At 37.0% G+C, this 20,659-nt stretch overlaps 2 protein-coding genes across 4 annotated transcripts in view; one reads left to right on the forward strand and one right to left on the reverse strand.

Moving 5' to 3' along the window:
• The window catches only part of DHX32 (DEAH-box helicase 32 (putative)), a 26,297-nt gene extending 13,517 nt beyond the window's left edge, over positions 1–12,780 (forward strand). Inside the window, exons 7-11 of the mRNA XM_075504354.1 lie at positions 6,893–7,084; positions 8,789–8,938; positions 10,043–10,233; positions 11,133–11,314; positions 12,588–12,780. Of these exons, the coding sequence (XP_075360469.1) occupies positions 6,893–7,084; positions 8,789–8,938; positions 10,043–10,233; positions 11,133–11,314; positions 12,588–12,780 (908 nt within the window). The remainder of the gene's footprint in view (positions 1–6,892; positions 7,085–8,788; positions 8,939–10,042; positions 10,234–11,132; positions 11,315–12,587) is intronic.
• BCCIP (BRCA2 and CDKN1A interacting protein) overlaps positions 11,231–20,659 on the reverse strand; it is a 13,514-nt gene continuing 4,085 nt past the window's right edge. The window contains exons 3-8 of one of the 3 annotated variants that reach the window (XR_012776104.1): positions 20,480–20,560; positions 19,238–19,333; positions 18,508–18,695; positions 16,977–17,154; positions 12,585–13,423; positions 11,231–11,803 (exon numbers count right to left, since the gene is read on the reverse strand). Coding sequence is in view for 1 of the 3 variants with exons in the window: in XM_075504355.1 (XP_075360470.1) it covers positions 13,253–13,423; positions 16,977–17,154; positions 18,508–18,695; positions 19,238–19,333; positions 20,480–20,560 (714 nt within the window). In the remaining 2 variants the exon portion in view is untranslated. Of the gene's footprint in view, positions 13,424–16,976; positions 17,155–18,507; positions 18,696–19,237; positions 19,334–20,479; positions 20,561–20,659 lie in introns of all 3 variants that reach the window. The other 2 variants (XR_012776103.1, XM_075504355.1) reach the window with 2 other exon arrangements.

A 20,659-nucleotide genomic window follows, 5' to 3' on the forward strand; every position in this document is an offset into this window, starting at 1 on the left:
TGACCTGGCCAAATCAAGTGCTGTTCAGAGCATACAGATACTAAAAACACAAATAGCCTTTCTATTTCTCCTCAGCACAGTTTGTCCTGGGCTTGACTATTCCATGTCTCTTCACCTCCTTGGACTTCATTTCCCTTTGAGCAAAGGGAGTAAACACATTGCAGCCTCTCCCATGTGCCACACACGCCACAGGCTTTCCTGTGCACCATTTCTGTTCAGCTAACGTTCTCAAGTTTTCTTTGCAATTGAAACAGATGGAGGCTTTGGGGTTTTTTAACCCAAGGTGAATTTTTCCTAAGTAAAATAATGTTTTCACTGAGATGACCAAGTAACATACGGACATCAACTGGGGAACAAATCAAAAGTACACCAAAATTCATAGCAAGAATTCAAAGAGGAGTACTTCACAGTCCGCTCCCTGTACATGAAGTAGAGAACATGTAGCTGATAAGTAAAGAAACAAAAATTACATCAGTAAAACATTTTATTTCTTCTCAACAACAATGTGCACAAGTTTTTTTTCTGCTGCTTTTTGAGGAAAAATAAAAGCCTGGATTAACTCTGACTCATTACTGCATTATGAAAGCAACAAACATGTCAGGCGTACAGCTGCTGCATTTAATTCATGCTATAATCGAGATGAGCAAATGCAGCAGACTTGTTACCCTTTTTAGAATTCATGAGCCATATGAAAATGTATTTGGCACTGCAGTTCTGAAGTGCATTATTTGAATTCCTGTGCCACTATATTAGGGATGTGTTTACATTTTTATCAGTTAATCAGCTAGATCTTTACTGTGTTATATAATGGGACAAAAGAACTCCTTTCCCATAGATTTCAGCAACATTATGTATTTTTGTAAATCACTGGAAAATCCTTATTTAAACTATGCAAATCAGTATAAAGATGAAGCTATGTAAAATATCCATAAGAAATCAAGGTGAAAGCAGTTTGCAGATTCTGCATTCTTGCAGAATTACCATAAACAATTTTCAGATTAAAATATTTGTTGATGGTCACGGATACCATGACATTTGATAGCTATGCCATTATAACCCCACTAAGAATATATTTCTAGAATATCCATAATGACAAGAGTTGTACAAATGCATATAATTTTAAATTGTTTCAGAAACAAAATTTGTTTGCATATTTTTTCATTAGAAACAGACTGTCAAAGACAGAACCTGAATGCGCCATGTAAGGTCTGCTCAACAGAGATCACTTCGTGGCAGATTTATTATCATAAGTTCACTTGGTGATTCTGTGATGTTTTCATTTCTGAATTTCATCAATTAAATAGTATTATATATCTCCTAATGAAAAGCTTTCTGATAGCATAGACATGGCCACATACTTCATAGTATGTACTGCACAAATCAGTGGAAAAGCATAAAAGGAATTGGAGGAGGTAAGGACCAGACAGCAAACAAACACAGGAAGCAAAGTATGGACTGGACAACCCGACCCTTAGCAGCAGTCCCATATCCATGGGACAAGAGGCATCAGGAATGGGAGTTAGGGCAGTACGTATAGCCCGAGAACTGAGCACGTACCACGCCGCATGTAGCCAATTGCTTAGAATGGGGAGCTGCTATCACAAAGGGCATCCCAGAAATGAGAAGGGGTTAGCCCAGTCCTGTTAAAGCTGGACTACTCTCATGTCATTTACTAGAGAGTACCAAAAGAAATCCAAGTGATTAAAAATATTTTTTATGCCACTATATAATATTCTTTAAATTATACTCTTTGTGGATACACATGTTGCACAGTCACGTATGTGCTTTGAAGATGACACAAAGCAGATAGAAAATCAACTTTGCTAAACAGTCAGTGCTATCCCTGGTGTGTGGATATTACTCGGTATATTTATGTTAGGAAAATGCAGGTCAGCCTCTGTCCTGGCTGTCCCTGCCGGCAGAAAAGCACAGTAGGGACCATTACCAGCCAGCCTGGAGGAGTGAAGAAGCAGCGTAAGGGGGAATGGAAAGACTGCAAAGTATGAGTTTGGAAAAGTAATTTTTAATGATCAACTATAACTATAATTTCAAAATAATAGTTATAGAATTGGTGGCTTCAGAGCATGACAGACTCATAAAAAATCCTACCTCAGAAGTTATAGGGGAAAAAAAGAATCAAGATGAAACCTGCACATAGAAGCTTGTCCTTGCAGAAGAAAAAAATCTTTGCATAATTTGAAGAAAACTTGGCACTAGATTTCTCCATATCTTCAGTTTGCTATCCAAGGAGCAATGTTAAAAAACAATAACAGAAAACGCCATTCCCCAGAACTATTCTCCCTGCAGTAACTACTTTGGCAGTTCTTCATGCTGTTAAGCCTAACAGAAGCTGGAAAAATTTGTGGTTTGCCAGGCAGTGAATCAGCTCTTTAAAGACAACATCCCTTCACCTGACATTCATGTCAGCTCTAACTTTATAACAGTTATTTCTGTGGAAAGAAAAGATCTATCAAGAAAAAGGTATTTCACATACTCAACATTTTCACAGCGTAGGAGACCAGAACACAGGACCTGTAGATCCTCCAGATAAGCATGATACAGCAGTTAAATGGACTATTAAAAATAATGAAATTTACCTTTCATTCCTATCTCTAATATCCACCTATTACAGAACATTGGGCAAATGGCTAAATCACTTGCTTCCTTATGCAACAGGAAGAATACTTCTGTATTTATTTTATCACACCTTAAGCACTTCAATTTCAGCCATGTGGGATGTGATACTGAAAAGATTAAAGGCGCAGCTACCTTTAGAAACATAACTTACTCTATTCATGTCAAAGTTACAAAAACTGTGAAATGAAGAATATCATTTTAAGTCAGCTTGAAACTCTCAGATAAACGATTTCGGTGCTAACAATAACATTTAGTTACATATTTGCTTTACTAAGCCTAAGTATGATCAAGAGTAGGATCTGTATTTACATAAAACTGGTCAGATTTCCTGAAACAAGTCCAGAGCAACCCAGTCTTAAGTAGCCAAAAAACACAGGCAAGAGAAAGAAAATATCAGATAAGGAAATACCTTTTAAACTTCCAGGGATGTGACAGTTTCTTGTTGAAAGCACAGGACACATCTTGAGAGCTTCTTTTTAACTTTGCTCCTGTGAAAGCAGCAGTCGAGTCACAAAGCCTTGCAGTTTGCCTCGATGGCAGCAGTAGTTGGCGTTGGCAAGCAGCCCTAAAAATAATGACACTTGCTTGTTAGAAATCATTTCAAGACAATGCAGGTTTCTGTTCTTTAAAGAAGAGCTTTCCATATCGAAACATTTACACTACTTTTGTTTTATCGTAGTTTTTATTTAAATAGGAACCATACCATAAAGAACTCTCAAATGAGCATTTGCTGTTCCTACAATGGCTTTTTATTGATTGAATTTGTGCCTCAAAATGCAGACCCATATCTGAAAGCCCTATTCTATTTTTTTTTTAACTGTTCCTTCACCTGCTCTAATCTACCTTCACTATCTTGTCCTTTCTAGCACAATAAAACTCCAGGAGTTGTCTTTTTTTTTTTTTTTTTTTTTTTTTTTTGTAACACTCATAGCAAAATAGGGAAGTAATTTGTGCTTATAAATCTCAAGGCAACTAACTCTAGGGCATAAAAATGCAAATTACTGATGCTATCAGGGGATTGAAATTGACTGCCATAAACCCATATATTTTGTAAGTTCTAGCACAAACTACTTTGCTGATTTCTGGAAATTAGCTCTCCATGATTTCCTAGTAATTACTATATGTCTGAATGACCATTTTACTCTCCCTGTATTTTCAATCACTGATATCTATTTCCTGTCACTGACTCTTATTCTTCATCAGCTGTTACTTTTCATTTCTTTAAACTTCTAAGTATTTTCTTCTCAGATGCTTTAGCTTTTGCAAGGGCTCATCTTTTATCCCATTAAACCTCATATGTCTGATAAATGTTCTCTCTAGACAGAAACCCCTCATGTTGTACAGGCAGAGAGAGAACTCTAATACTGAAATGAAACAGGTCCACAGCTTTAACAGGAATTTACAGACTCCTGAGAGAATGTCTCTGAATACTAATAGTAAGTGTTTTAGAATTAAGTGAAGTCACAACACTAATGGATTTACACACTGGAGAAGTTCTGTAAAAGCTCATGTAAGGGGAATTAATAAACTATTTTTCCCCCTCAGACATTAGGATCAGAAAAGGGTTAAAAACAACAGGTGCTTGCTTACTTCCAATTTTATTTTTTTCTTTACTTCGTTGTAACTAGTTAATTACAGAGTGATGGCAATAAACTAACAGCTCACTGCCAAAGAAATAAAAACCTGAACTCAAGATTTTCTTGCAGGAAGGCAGGGTGCCTGAAGTGCGGCGTTATGGCTAAATGTGACCTACCAGCTCCTTACAGGCTTGCTTTGCTTTTAATCTTCGTGATGCAGAAGTAGCCTACCAAAGACAGGTTCCTGTTCATAACGAATTCAAGCAAGAAATTCTTTCTAGTCATCTACTAATGAAGATACAAGAACAAATACACACCCTGCCTGTGTGGGTAGCTGTGGTTGTGTTTTGGTTTTTTTATTTAGAGATTTTTTTCGACATTAATATGCAAACTGACAGCAGCCCACAGAAGCCTGAAAAATTGCCAGTGCAGTCATTAGTTTCCCAGTGCTGAGTATGCTTGGCTAGGGATGAGGCCAAGTCCTGCTGTAGTGGAAGTTTTGCTATCAACTTCAACAGGACTAGAATTTAACTTGTTATCCATAAAACAGAGAGAAAATATCAAACAGTTCCTTAAACTGGAACAAGGAAAAAGTTGCTGCAATGATAGGAGAGCAGTTAGGAATTTAAATGAACTGGCACTCATAAAAGATATTGACCATTACAGTAAGACCTGGAATAGAAATCTACCTCTGAAAAGAGCTGGGAGGAAAGCACCTTCACACTTCAGGAGTTCCCAAATTTCCACCAACGTCTTTCATGCTCTAGCAACTACTTTTTGGAGAGTGTAGGTTTGACAACTTCTACTCAGCTTTCAGGGTCACCCTCTCTAGCCCCAGAACTGTACCCTCCATGGTTGCACATAAAGGGCTTCTACACTTGTTTTACCAAAGGGACCTACTTTCATCAACAGCAGATTTCCTACAGACCTGCTCAAGTTCTCATTTTAACTACTGATTTGCTTAATCCTGTCCTTTCAGGCATGTTTTTTTATCACTGCAACTGTGAGGGTCTGAATTCATTACACCATTCTTTCAGCAGAACAAAGTGTCGCTGAGAAAACAGACTAATTTTTTCAAAATCTGAAAAAAAAAAGTCAGAATAACGCTTCACATTCTTCTGGCACCATCTATCAAAAGAAAAAGCAGTCATTCATAGTAAAAGAGCTAGGGTATACATAAGCTGATTCTGTCTTTTCTGTCTTCCACTGCCTCAGATGCAGAAAACACAAGAAAAATACTGAAAAAAAAAAAATGGCAAAGGAGAAATTCAGCAAGACACTTAATGAGAAAGGAGAGTCTTTGTCAAACTCCTTCGTTATTTACTCCCATCCAGTTGAGAAGTTCAGAAGAGCTACTGCAAATGCCATCTTTTGGTCTATCAAGAAATAACTGATGAGATATAATGATAACTGATGAAACAGGCATATTTGTGTCCCTGAGTATAAGCCATTTTCTGTATCTTCAAATCTTGTGGGTTGTTGATTTCATTCACCCTCATCTGTGAAAAAGGAAGATACACCTATGATTTGTGGAGGTACTCCTCATAGAATAAGCTTAATATGCCATTGATCAAAACTGAATTAACTGAACATAATTGTTGATACTCCGGCAGTCTTCAGAAAAAGCACGTGGACCACTTTAGCCTGAAAACTCGGTGTTCAACATATGCAGAAGCAAGCCTCCCTACCGAACACTCCTGGCAGGCCTCCACTTGCATTCATCTAACATCTAAGACACAACACCCATCACTTCAGTCTTCCTTCTCCTTTGCTTTCACCGTTCAGACCCCCATCTTAAACGCTAAACTCTAACTCCTGATATCCTTCATGTTTGCCTCTGCTCAATCCATCTCGTACTCCTGCTCCCTACTCACCGTGTGGTCCAGATTCACTTATTTCCTACTTTTTTCCCAAATTAGTCTCTCAGCCTACCTAATTATTTTCCTATAGTCACTCATTACTTTTTTCTGCCTCACTGTTCTCACTTCTACCTATGTGGGTTGTAAGGAAGTTATAACCCACAATAAGGGAAAATTGAACATTTAATTTTGTGCAGAGGGAAAGTACAGCCAATTGCTGGGGAGACATTTTCTTTTACTACGTTCCCATTTTTCTTCTGACATCATGAGAAACTATGTAAAATAATAATAATAATTTTAAAAAAAGGCAACCAAGAGAACTCCAAATACCTGCAAGAATGGTAAGACAGCTACAACTACTGTAAATGCTTGTCTTTAGGTTATAATCCTCTTTCTTAGAGCTGCTGTATCTCTCAACACCCCTCAAATGTGGCCACACCTCTTTAAAAAGAACAACCATGCACACAAAAAATACCTGAAGACTGCCAATAGCAGAAGTTTTTGACATAGTCTCGGTGCAATACACTATTCAGCACTCACTGTGGCTTAACTTTTGACAAAAACTGCTCTGACAGAAAAAAAGATCAAGTTACTTGCAGCCCTGTAATTGTTAGCCCTTATTTGCTTCCTCCAGAATGTTCTCAGCCTTCTGTTCATCTCATTTATTACTTTTTCTTCTTACCCACTCTCAAATGATAGAAGGGGATTTCTATCATTTTCACACAGGAAATACACAACTGAAATATTACCATGAGAATTCAGGCATTCATTTATATGTAGCCATTCTCAAGAATTTGAATTATCTTTCCTTTTTGTTAGCTCCTGAAAGCCTGATGCAGGCTTTGGAAGATCTCGATTATCTAGCAGCCCTGGATAATGATGGGAACCTTTCTGAATTTGGAATTATTATGTCAGAATTTCCCCTGGATCCACAACTGTCAAAATCAATTCTGGCTTCGTGCGAATTCGAGTGCGTTGATGAAATGCTCACCATTGCGGCCATGGTAACAGGTACTCATAAATAACGTCTCACTGCATGGCTTGTGCCACCTGCCAAATCCACGTAGACTCTTTCAAAGTCTATTCACAAGGGCAACCCAAAGGCAAACTTTTGTTATTCACATCCTGCTTATTTCAAGTAAATTAGTATCTTTCGCTGTTTTAAGTCTTTACTTTAAGCATGCAATGAAACACAAGCAATGAATTAGTAAGTAGCAATCCAATTCCATGCTTCAGATGCCCCATTAACTTCCAACCTTTTGTCAGAAAGCATACACAGAATGTCCCTTCAAAATGAACTTTCTTATCGCATATTCATGTACATTTGTTGCAGACTGAAGCAGCAAATTAGGGGAAGTTCTAATTACAAACAATATTGAACTGTTGACCTATGAAGAATTACTTTGTGATCTTGTTTCTCCACTTTAAGTATTTTGTAAAACTAACTAACCTTAAGCATCCATACCATTCTGTCCTGACGGATCACTCTGCTCCTACATGGCACTGTGAGACAAACCAGCTGGCCCCAAACACTGGACACATGAAGTCTGGAGCAAGAACATTTATATTAGGTCGTTAACTATAGAAATTCTTTCATTTGATGTGTCAGAGCTTTCAAACCAACACATAAACCCCAGATATTTAAAACCTATCCATTCTGCAAAAGCTGCCATTGAAATCTTAATATATCAAAGATGCACAAAACCAAAGGTTTCGGCATAACTGAGAGGAGGGTGACTCTAGAAGTTCAAACAGCAAATAATGACGATGACTTCTCAGGATCCCACCAGATAGTGTGGGACCGGGCTAGACTTAGATTCTTCCAGGACTCAGCGTTACATAGTGATGTTGGCTCCAGCGGTATTTAGCTGTCTCACTTCTCTCTACAGCAGCCTCCTAACCATATAGCACTATGCTACTGGTTTTATGGCATAACCCTAGAGTACAGAACCAATGCTTGAGAGGTATCTACTGCTCAACAGCCACAGCTTAACCTTGCCTGTAGAGAATGTTTTGGCATGGCATTATTGTGCTCTGTCCAGAGGGAATATCCTAAACCCAGAAATTGGTGAGGAGTCTTAGGCAGCAAGGACACGAACCCACAGGACACCAAACTGCATTAGTTCTTCTTATGGAACAACTTGGTTTTATGCTCAAGCTGGCTTGATTTTCAATAGAGGGCCTAAATTTGTGATAAAATTTTTAAGTGCATAAACCAAATGTAAGTGACTGAGTTTTAGTTTTACATTTTCACATTTCACATTTTAGTTTTTAAAAAGCTCAACCATCTCAAAAGACATAATTATGTAGCACAGCACCACAACAGAAATAAAATACACTGGAAGGAACAAATATAAACATACATGAGCAAATTAAGGCATTACATCCATAGATTTAGTTTCTTTCTATATTAAAGAAACCACATGCTTGGATTCTGGATAAATTGGATTATGCCATTATGAAGCATTTTTGGCATCAGTCTAGGAGAAAGCTTCTCACCTTCTTTTGTGTTTACAGCACAAATTAACTAAACAAGAGATTGAAAGAACATCCACATAAATAAAACCTTAGTGAATGCAATAGATTCTTCAGCAGCAATTCAACATTGAAGATTAAAGGGAACTGAGAAAGGAAAAAAAGAAAAGTATCAGTGGAGTTACTATTTGTGCATGCACCTACGGGTCTTAATAACCACTGGCTTGATTTTTTTCTAAGCTCCTAATTGCTTCTTACACGCACCTCCTGGAACAGAAGAGATTGCTCTTACTTGCTGGCGAAAATTCTCACACCCTGCAGGAGATCACTTTACTCTTATCAATGTCTTCAACGCCTTCAAGGAAGCCAGTGCAAACTCCGCAAGCCAATGTAAGTGTACCCATACCAGACAAAATGAAGCACGTTGTAACCCATTTGGAAGAAACAAAACAAAACACCTGAACATTGTTGGCATTTTGTTCATAAACCCTTTTTGAATGATTCTTTCTAGAATTGCTAATTTGCAGAGAGAAGAGAAACCTAAAATAGTAGCCTTTGCAAACGAGTATTAGTTTTATTTTATTAACTAATCGAAAGTGACCTAGGACAGTGTACCTCATCCAACGAGGATATGTCAGCACTGTAACTATTGTCATTACAAGTGACACTGTTAAAAAACAGAAAGATGGTTCCTCCTGTAAGAGCACATAATGCAGGTTTAAGACATGAAACGACATAAACACAGTTGAGAATGGACTTGATTCCCCCAGCAGCCCAACAATCCTTCTGTTTTTCTGATAGCTGTCAACTAAAAAGAAAGTTTAAGGGAAAAAATTGAAAGTAGCGAAGTTCACATTTACAGGAAACCACATAGAAGCCAGGGGACTGCACAGCAGACAGCTCTTCACAGTATTTGCCTGTGCTCAAACATCTTGCTCAGGCATTTAGCCTGAGTCCAGTACTTAGGCATTGGAGTGACAGATTTGCATATACTAAGTAAAAAATTAGGACAGGACAGTAGGATTGTTTCACGTTCAGTCATGCTGAACACTGAAGGGAGGTCCAAGAGAACCTGTCCTTTACCAGCATGCAGGATCATCACCAGCACTACAAATGTGATTTCCGTTCCCTATCCTGGCCTGAATCCAGAAAGCCTGAAAGTAAGAGTTGCTACTCATTCTATGTAAAGCTATTACTTTTACAGACCAAATAAAGGGTTTTGAATATTTTTATCCAGAAAAATATAGCTAAAATTCTATAAAACTGAGTAAGGATATCAAGTATTGCCCACTCACTTTACAAGCAAGATCTATGAGCCTAAGTCATCCATATGGTTCTTGTTACCAGAATTTTGGACAGCTGACACAGCTACTCACTCCAAAATGTTTTTAATCTATTGCACCAGTCAAAGAGCATTTTACAGAGCAGTATCTGTGGATAGTACCTATCAGTAAGACTTTGCTTTAAGCCAAAATACTGTTTTTTCCTCCACAGACTACAGTAATGAGAAATGGTGTCGTGATTATTTTCTAAGCTGTTCTGCACTGAGGATGGCAGAAACTATCAGAGCCGAACTAGTAGAGATTATGAAGCGTATTGAACTTCCCATTTCAGAACCGGACTTTGGATCAAAAGAAAATATACTAAGCATTAAGAAATCTCTCTTATCTGGTTACTTTATGCACGTAAGGAAAAATATTGTGGTTTCATCTTACTGCATTGTTAACTTATATAGAATGCTTCCAGGGAACTTCAGTTAGGTAGTGAAATCTTTTGATCATCAGAAAGGATAAAAGCCATTTTTTCCACAGTGTACCAGACAGACACTTCTGCCAATTCAAATCTTCTCTCTGGGGTTCAGCTATCACAGCATGAAGTCCACACACTTCACTGCAAGAGGAAAACTGTCACTATGCCTTTCACTCAAAGAACTCTTTTACCTCAAAAAACTCTTTAGCTTGTAATATTCTGTCAGACATATTTTTTTTTTTTAAAGATGTTTTTGTGAAAATAGCCGGGAAACAGAGAATTGGCTTGTTGAATATATTTAGGTATATATAATATACAGCTTGCTTCATCTCAACCAAGTGAGGTACTCTAACTGTAATTGTAAACATAAACAAGAAAGATTAAATTTATTCCCACTTGAAAGCATGCTTTCCTTCACATCATTATGCTTTACCTAAATACAAGAATGACCCCTCCAAACTACACTACTTCAAGTGCCTGGCCACATGTTGTATTTTAAAGTCTCATAATTCTTTAAAAATACATCTCTCTTCACACAGACCTTTCAACGCCCACCACCAAGTTCAGATATTTACCTGTATAAGTCTGCCCTCATTTGTTGCAGACAGTTTCCTTTCAAATATACAGATCGACATTTTCTTTAACTCTAAGCCTCATGTCATAGTATCCAGTCCCTAGCTTTCCCACAGAAATTTGGGAAGAGGTTTAGGCTCTCCAGTTGAAAGTATCTGAATACAAGTTTAATTCCTGGTTTTAATATAATATGCAAACATTGATCTATGCATCTTGTACATTCAATTAAGTAATGGATAACTCTTTGCATTTTTTTTTTTAGATTGCTCGTGATGTAGATGGCTCAGGTAACTACTTAATGTTAACACACAGACAAGTGGCCCAGCTTCATCCTTTCTCATCATATTATAACACCAGAAGGATTCCTGAGTGGGTTTTATTCCACGAGTTTAGTATATCGGAAGACAATTCCATCAGAGTCGTCTCTGAGATATCACCCGATCTGTAAGTTAACAATGATATAACTGTTTCTTCACTCATACCTCTACCACAAAAGCATAACTGAAGTCACAGATAGGGTGCGGATGTGTGTGTACATTGAGAAATTGAGAGCAATGCTTGGAGAAGTCAACTCCAGTCATCTTCTCTGTTTCTTTTATCTCTGTCATAAAAATAGCTATCTTCTGGTTCTGTTGAGAAAACATTCCAAGCATAACTGATTCACTCTCTGTATGGATGTTGGTTTAAAAAAAAAAAAAAAAAAGTAAAATAGGCAGAAGAAAAAAGGACAATCTTCATACCTAGTCAAGCAAGAGGAGTAGGCATCACTAGAAGGGTGAATAAATTGTTGTTTTTCACATGTTTTATATTCACTAGTGAATATATGTGGAATAAATTTTATTTCTTTGTTGCCAGTATTGTTCTGTCACAGTGTGTAGCCTTGCTTGATGACTTCATTTTCATTCAGAATACTTACTGAGTTAGAGCTCGGAACTATTAAAAAAGGGAAGAACTGTGATCTCATGCCCTTACTATTCTTTTCATGCAAAACAAAACATCGTTTAAGTCAGCCTTTTGTATTTCCTAACATGTGCTGATCTGTTCAGGTACTGAAGTAAGTCTTAATGTCTGTTACTGTAACTGTAATCAATTCACCCATTGAAAAAACACTTTACAAATAGCAAAAGTTTCTTACAAGGTAATATATACAGAAAAAAAATCAAGGAAGAGTTAACACAGCAGTGCACTCATAGATTAATCTAGCTGGAAATTTCTTTGTTCCCTGAAAAGCTATTTTCCAGCAAATCTTTTTCTCGACATGTTTTATGTAGCCAGCCAGCTAAATCACCCCATATCAACTGTTTATGGATTCAAGAAAAGACTACAGTCTTCCTTCTGCAAAAATCTCTTTACACTCAGAATATACATTTCACTGTCCTATCTTTTCTATTTTCAATGTTTATAAGAAAGCCTTTTTCGTACTCCTATTGAACCAAAAATATGATCAAATCCAGAGAAATTACTATTTAATGCAATCTGCAGCATTGAGACCTGAACAACAATCACCTGAAGCATAGACTGAGTACATTAAGTGCAAGTCTACTGAAAGCACAAACTACTACTACATCTTGCAGAGTTTTGGCTTTGAGTTGAAATACCAGCTTTGTAGCTATACACATCAGCATGTTGCTGGTGTCTTTTGTACAAGCCTGGAAATAGCTATTCAAACATTTCAAAATTAAAAAAATAATAATGTTTTGTCTTATTTCCTCACCAGATTCGTGGAGCTGGTACCTCAGTATTATTTTAGCAATCTTCCTCCTAGTGAAAGTAAGGACATTCTGCAGGAAGTGATCAATCACTTGTCACCTGTTTCAACCATGAAGGAGGAACAGAAAACTAACAATGACAGCAAAGAAAAGGAAAAATTTCCCCAAACTCCCACTGAACAAAGATGTATTATTCAGTGATTTTAGACTGAACTATCATATATTGGACAAATATAAATAAAAACAGTCTATACAATATACATCGTCATCTTAACCCATATAATTACTTCAAATTTTTGACATAAACGTATTTAACAGAAGAAACATATAGAAAAAGCACTTTTCTTAACAAAAGGAGTTGCATGCATTGTTTCATAACAAAAATGTACTATTTAGGTTTGGTTATAAACATATTGAGCAGATCTTCAAGTTTCCTTGTAACAAAGGGTTTTTATTGACCACTTAATGATGATACCAAAGTATAAGATGATACAATATTTAAAAATATTAATTTGATGGGTATTTTCAGTTGTACCACCTACTTGTCTTGTAAGTGTACAGAGGAAGCAATTGAGCAATACGAAACCATTAACCCAATAGCAGTCTTCTGAAAATATGGTGAAGTCATAGTTCTGCATGGCTACTTTATAAAAAACGGTGTTTATAGGAAAGTTCAGAGTGAGAGATAGTCTTTGAGTTTATCCATAATTACATTAATTCTATCAGCTGGAACTATCATAACAGTCCGCAAAGGTTTCATTGGTACATCATCAAAGGACCATCTGCCGCCCAAACAGGTGTCACTTTCCTCTTGCACAGAGTAGCTGAACTTCAGAAGAGCTTTCTAAACAACAGAAATAAATGCATTAGGATTAAAATTTTTAATTAGCACAAAGATAATACATCATCTAAACAAAGTAAAAATAATGACCCTATTATGCACATGCTTATTAAGAAATTATTTTCTTCCCTCTCAAAAGGTCCACCAAAAAAACCTACAAGAGAATCTACTATTGAGTGTTTTAAACTATTTGCTTTTCACAGAATGTCTATAATTCATATTAAATCCTAAAATGACTGCTATCATTACAGTTTGGTATCAGAAAAAAGACCTAAGAGGGGGGAAAAAAAAAAAATCAACGTCCCCTTTATATGCTTACTGTGCCTTACTGTAGATGGTTTTAAGGCAGCAACTCATTCCTTATAATCACATTAAGAAATGCCGACGCTTAGAAGCTATTGTGCCAACTAGCAGGGATCGTTGACCAATAACAGGAGTATCAGGCTCTCAACAGACCTTCAACCCTGGAACAGGAGCAAACTACTAGCTGTGTAATTTTGAGAATTGACAGGTCAGCCAAAACCCAGATAAAAGGAACAGCAACAGAGTGCAGGTAGAATAGAGCCTGAAGATGATAGCTTGGTGTGGGCAACATGTGGAAGGCCTGCAAGCAATGAATAGGCTCTGCTCTTTTTGTGGCCTACTCTAAAACTGCTCAGAGTCCTAAAACTTAAAGTATCTGTAAGAATATGTGGTACAGTAATCCCCTCTTTCACACTGCCAGTAGAAATTAAATATTAAGGGGATAGACACTAATATGAATCCTGAGCAGAATTTCAAAAAGCTCTTAGAAAGTCTCTAGATGGCTGGAGCCACTGCAAGACATATTTATAAAGGATGCTTCTTCAACTCGTAGGTGTTCATAATGTGTATTTCTTTTCAGTGGTATATACTGCATACAGATAGAACAGTCCTTTTTTATTAGCTTTCCCAGACAAAATGCCCGATGGATAAGAAAAACTTACCTAACAAATGTTTCCAGTTCTCACACAAGTCAGATTAAGAAGTATGAACTGAACTCCTAAATAGAAAAACTTCTCTAACCTCTTCCCTTTGCAGGGAAAATTAAGATCCAGTCTCCTTTTAGGATTGCTATTTACTAACAGTATCTCAAGGTTGTAAATTTAATTTTGGAAGAACCATCAAATTAATGGAGTGGCTTTGCCGAAGAACAAACAATCTCAGCAATGGAGGCCCTGAACCTTTAATCAATTCCAAGTCTGGTTATAACAGAGCTTTTCTTCTGCTCCCTCAATAACATTGTAAGGAACAGAATAAAGCCCAGGGAACTGACAAGGGCAAAAAGGCTTCTCTCTGTTTTATATGGCTCTAAGTGTCTGCCTCACCACATTTCATACTATTTTATGGCACTCTAATTAACGTTATGTGTGATCAGGGAGGATATACACTCCAACACTAATTTAACACATATACATTATTAAGTACAGAGACTCACTTAATCCAATATCCTCCATAATGTTTAAAATGAATTTGTTAAAAACACTAGAAAGACTGTTAAAAAGAAAAGCATGTTCAGTTTGAGTCTATCCACTTGAGTTGAAAATTATTGCAATTTAGATAAAAGCACACAATTAGTCTTTAAAATGCCACTCAAAATAACGAAACAGAGATAAATACAAAATAGGCCTTCTAGAACATAACACCTGTGGACACATGGGCATCACAGGCTTCTCCACCTCAGTTTTTCACTAACATGTTTACACAGAGTTCAAGTTCAGTTGGTAAAGCTGCTGTGGCAGAAACACAAAAAGAAAATCCCAAACGTGTTACTGCATAGAGGCTACAACAGTATTCCCTATAGCTAACAATGAATTCACCCACTTACATCTTTCTTCTTCCCAAGAAATAAAATTACAGCCATATCACAGCCTCTAACAGAAGATGTCGTGAATGATTACAAACAGGAACCTTTGCCATTAACCATATGAGGCATGTGCAAGTACTTTATCCTGCAGGCACTGCTAGAAATTAAAAATAATGGGCTCTTGACAAAGCAGTAATATTGTAGAATAATATTTTTAAAGCTTTGAAAAAAAATAAAGAACAATGAAAAGTTCTTTGCATTTCAAAGTACATTTTTAATTTAATTTCCTGCATCTTCCCCTCTCCTGATTTGGCTTGGGACCAGTGGAATTGTGTAGACAGGTTGCTTAGGAAATAGGAAGTAATATTTTCATCTCAGTATTTTAGCACTTTTTATTAATATACTTGTCCTGAGTAGAATATAGACAGAAAAGGGAAGTGATAGCTACTTGTTTGGATCTTCCAAAGTTTTTTATTCTGAGCATTTTTTGAAAGTAACAGGTATCTGAAAGGAAATAGATAAAACAGCTTTCCACATAATACCAACAACAATGACACAAACGCAGAGCTGTGCATCTGTTAAGTTTCTTGGGAAGAGATCTCAGAGAAATGCATTTAACTGTATTACCCAATCTAAATAAAGCCTCAACAGCTGGGGTTTTTTTCTGACACAGGACTATAGGTAGGGGCAAGAAAGAGAGATCTGTGTATTTAAGTATTAACATGCATTGCAGACACTGATCGAGACTCTGACAACAGAGATTCCTCTGCATTTTTCTGAATCTTTATTCTTCTAAGTGCTTAAAGCTGTGACACTTGATTAAGTTAGAGCACCCTTGCAAGCTACTACCAGTTGTTTGAGCTGCCACTCTTAAACACTGCTTGTGATGTAAATCATGTTAGCTTGAATCTCACTGACAGATATTCAGGCTAACCTGCACTTCCCGCAATTCACACACCCACAGTCAGTCTTCCCTGTTCAGCTGACACGGCAATTTAACAAGTCTTTCACATTTCTTATTATTCAGATTAAAGAAGACAACTGCACTGTTCCCCAAACAAAAGGAATTTCAAACTTTTGTAAACTCGGAAGGCCTGGGACATGCTGCTAAATTCAATATCCAGATTTATTACCATTTGTTCGTCCTAAAAATGTGGACATTCCATTCACGGTATTTCAACAAGTCTGACAATTATTATACCCAATTCAACCTCTTCAGCATTGCTATATGAGTAAAGAGATGAAGTTTGTTAATTCTTTGAGGCCAAGACACCGGCCTCAAGACAAAGTAATACCTGATCTTTTCCCTAAAGTCTCTGCTTATTTCAGGTATTCTTTGAATTTTTCCATTATCCTCATCGCACTGGAGGCCCCATCAGGTAGTAACGTGCCACAGGCAGTCTGCGCCATACCATCTTACAGTCAGGTTAATTGTGACCTGATACAAATAACATATTAGTAAATTCATGCCAATACAGAGGATTAATTTAATAGTTTGGACTTATGGATGGCATACCCCTCCATGATTCTCTAAATACAAAAGGTGTTGTGTTCAGTACACAAAAATAGGTTGCTTGCTCATCTCTCGATACTAGTCTAAAAAAACCTGGATTTAAAAGATATGTGACCATATCTTTTTAAAAGCCACCCTTGAATTTAAGATGAAACACCTTTTTTGCTGATATGTAAAGAAAAGCAAACATTTTAAATTATAAGAATCACATATGTTACCTCATAAAAGAATTCTTCCTCTGCGTTTGCAAACATTAATTCCTCCTTTTGCTGATTTCTCCCTTCCCTCCTCTTAGAATTGCTCTTTGTGGCTTCTGTAAAGGTCTTGCTGATAAGAAGATAGTAGTGGCACTTTCCACAAGGTTTGTTTGTTCTCTGTGCCTCAGTCAACTCTTTCCTAAAGATAAATAAATGTTTACACATACAATTTAAACCTTCAACAAGTCTGTAAGTAAGCTTTATAATGTATTAGTATAGAAAGGATATTCATATTGCAGCCTATTCTTTTACGAGTGCCTCAGAAAATAGCTTTTGCATACGCATTCCTACTACTTAAACACACTATTTGCACTTTAAAACAATAAAAATATGGATGTCTTTCCACACCTCACGATATAACCCTTTTTTCCACAGAAACTTAATCATGGTAGAGAGTCTGTGAAATGATTCTAAGTGCAAAATGATTCTAAGTGCAACTCTCCTGAAAATACATCACATTATCACTTCCATGTGGAACTATAACTGAAGAGCCGGAAGATACTCTTGCCCACCCTTGTGTTAAACATGTTGTCACTGCAACACTCCAAAACCTTTAAGACAAAGAGGCTGAGACCTGAATTTGAGATGTGACCAGTGCTGTACTGGTGGTAAACCTCAAAGATAGGCCTTCACGCACCTCATTTCTTTCTTTAAAAACCTTCCTGACCAACCCTACCAACATGTTTTCTTTCATATCAAAGCAGTAATTCCTTAAAGGTCTATTTTATTGTTTAAATGAGTCATGACAGCAGTCAACTTAATCTGACTTCTAATCTCACCTCACTCGAGAGAAAAGAAGAAAAAAAAAAGAAGAAAAAAATAACCTTCATTTGATTACTGGAGTTCCTTATCCAACATAATGTCCTGGTTCTCAACATGGCACTAAAACAATCTAAAGCTGTATCTCAGTGGATTCATGTACTTACTGTCACCCAGCCTATGATACAAATCCATGAACTGGTAGACATCTAACCAGCATCTAACCTGCTTCACTCATTTACTTGAAACTAAGCAAAACACTGCATATGGTTTTCAGGGGCCAGAACTCATCCACCTTATAAGCTCGTCCCTCAATCCAAATCTTCCATTCCAGAGCCAGACATTAACACATGAGCAGAAACATCCAAGTTGCTCACTATCAGCATGCTATAAAAAAGTTCTCATTTTTTAAATTTTCCTAGATCAATATGAAAAGAATCTGCACTACAAACTACAATATACACACAGCTATTTCTGCATTAGAACAGCACATATTCTTACACGATTTCCTCTATCTTAAAGTATAAAGTTTGAAACGCCTAAAGGTATAAAATATGTTAAAAAATTAACTAAAGACCTTATATGAGATGAAAATAATTTCTTCTGTTCATGTCTTACTTACACCTATACTATTACCTGTCTTAACATAGTTCTATATACAAAAGATTCCTGATAAAATATGAAGAAAAAGTACTATTCAACATCACATCAAAAAAACCCCAAACAAACTTACTGAAGCTGCTGGTGCATGGGCAGAGCAATCTGCGGTGGTACATTAATGAATCTTTCACTTAGCAGAAGACCCACAGGCTTGGTATTGTCATTTAGGAGCTTATTCAGTTGTTCAACTACATGCTGTTCACAGCTCTTCTCACACCGACTTAGAATCAGCTCTTTGATTTGTTCAGCACACTGTGTACCCTAGAATCAAAAGGTGTATTTTCTTTACATTATAGAACAATTATTTACACAAGAAAACCTTGAATGTGAACTTCAAGGGAATATTCTACAGGCCTACTGGCAATTTCCTTAAGTGGTCTCTAAAGCACTGTACGATTTCTCTGAAATTATTTACCAACCCTGAAGCTGAGGGCAAACAAAGGTTTGTAACTAATAGGAACGCAGCTAGGAGCTGCCACACCAGTACACTCAACGGGAAAGCTCAAAAGCTACGAAAGATGAAAATGAAGACATACAAGAGGCCGACAGCTCAGTTACCCTGGAACTACTTATTAGACCTCGTTTTAACTCTTCTATTCCACTCTTTGCTTTATGTTTGACCTTCAGCAAGTTACGCAGGACCAAATCCAAAAGAAAGCTAAGTGATGTACAAGTTTTAAGACCATAGTCCTCCATGGTGGAATTCAAAATCCTGATCCAGCTGTCTAGGCTTGTTATACAAGGCAGAAAAGCAGGACGCAGTCTCACTTATTACTGTCTAGATGTTAATGAGGAATACCAACCTTCCTTTCCGTTAAGTTTAAGCAGCTTATAAAACCAAAGACTTCATCTTCATCATCATCATCGTCGTCACTACTGTCTTCTTGGACTTCTGCTTGCTATTTAATGAAAGAAAAAGCAACAACTCATACTGACATTCTATTTCCACTCTCTGCAGCAAGAAATGTTTTTCTTTCCAGAAGACGCTCAGCAGATGACAACCCTCTAGGTAATCTGCACAAACACACAACCTACAAATTCTGGTTATAGTTATGGAAGTGCCGCATCATTGAATGTCTCTGCGTACTTAGAGCCAGCTATATAGAGCCAGGTCATGTATCTTCTACAGCAGGATCTTTTGAAAGGCACTAAAATTTGATAGCTCACATACAATAAGCAGCATCTCGGTAGAAGGGATGGCAATATCTTAAGCAAAACCAATTTTCTTCAGTTTCTAACGTAAGGAAATAAACCTGCAAAGTCTTAAAAACCATAGAGCAATAGAGCTTTGACAGAGAGTGAAACAAAAAGCTCAACAAAACTCCGCAGTGAAAGACTTGGGGAAAGAACTGGGGGCCATACAGTTGTAATATAAGGATCATATTAAACTTGGGCGGAAAAACTGTTGGCACAGGACAAAAAGGGAACATATAGCAATGATACCATGCAACATGGTACAACAGCACAACTGTGCCATGGGGGCAGCTTGTTTGGGTTTGAAGGCAACGTGGCCATGACACCTTGAGCACTATACAGTACTGAACAGCTTCCTTAGCCAGAAGCAACTCAGGAGCCTCTGCAGAGTGCTCCACTGCCATAGCAGAAGTTCTTCAGGACTTACTTCGGGATCCTTTCCTATGCCCAAAGAACTCTGCACAAAAGGAAACTGCATGAGGGATATTTTTGGTCTATATCTCTGGACGTCCTGAGAATGTAGGGAAATCATAAGATCCTATTTCTTATGGAGATGGCAACAAACTTCTCCACAGCATTTACAGCATCATTACTCTACTACACCAAAATTCAGAGAGAAAGGTGAACTGCCTTCCATATGTAAAAAGAAAACAACCAAATAATCAATCAAATCCCTTGTATGGTTGAAAGTAGGCATGGAAAATTTCAGCTCCCATAGAAGAATTATTCTCAAAGCAAAAAAGCAAGAAAACATACAAATTACAAAGACAGGATCCCCTTCTGAAAGTCTGCTATATCATTTCAACATAAAAAGTATTGTACTTCATTTACAAAAGTAAATTCCATCTTACCTTGATAATACTTCCAATATGATTCTGTTGTATTAATATATCAGTTAATTCAGCAGTGTTAACAGGAGCTTTTAGAAACAACTGGAAAATAAGAAACAAGTATTAAGAAGTTTTAGGCCTGATGATATATCATGGGCCACTTAGTAGAAAATAAAGTCAGTAATTTATCTAAGTTGTTAT

This window comes from Mycteria americana, chromosome 6 (assembly GCF_035582795.1).
Source record: "Mycteria americana isolate JAX WOST 10 ecotype Jacksonville Zoo and Gardens chromosome 6, USCA_MyAme_1.0, whole genome shotgun sequence".
In the NCBI taxonomy this organism is placed as follows: Eukaryota; Metazoa; Chordata; class Aves; order Ciconiiformes; family Ciconiidae; genus Mycteria; species Mycteria americana.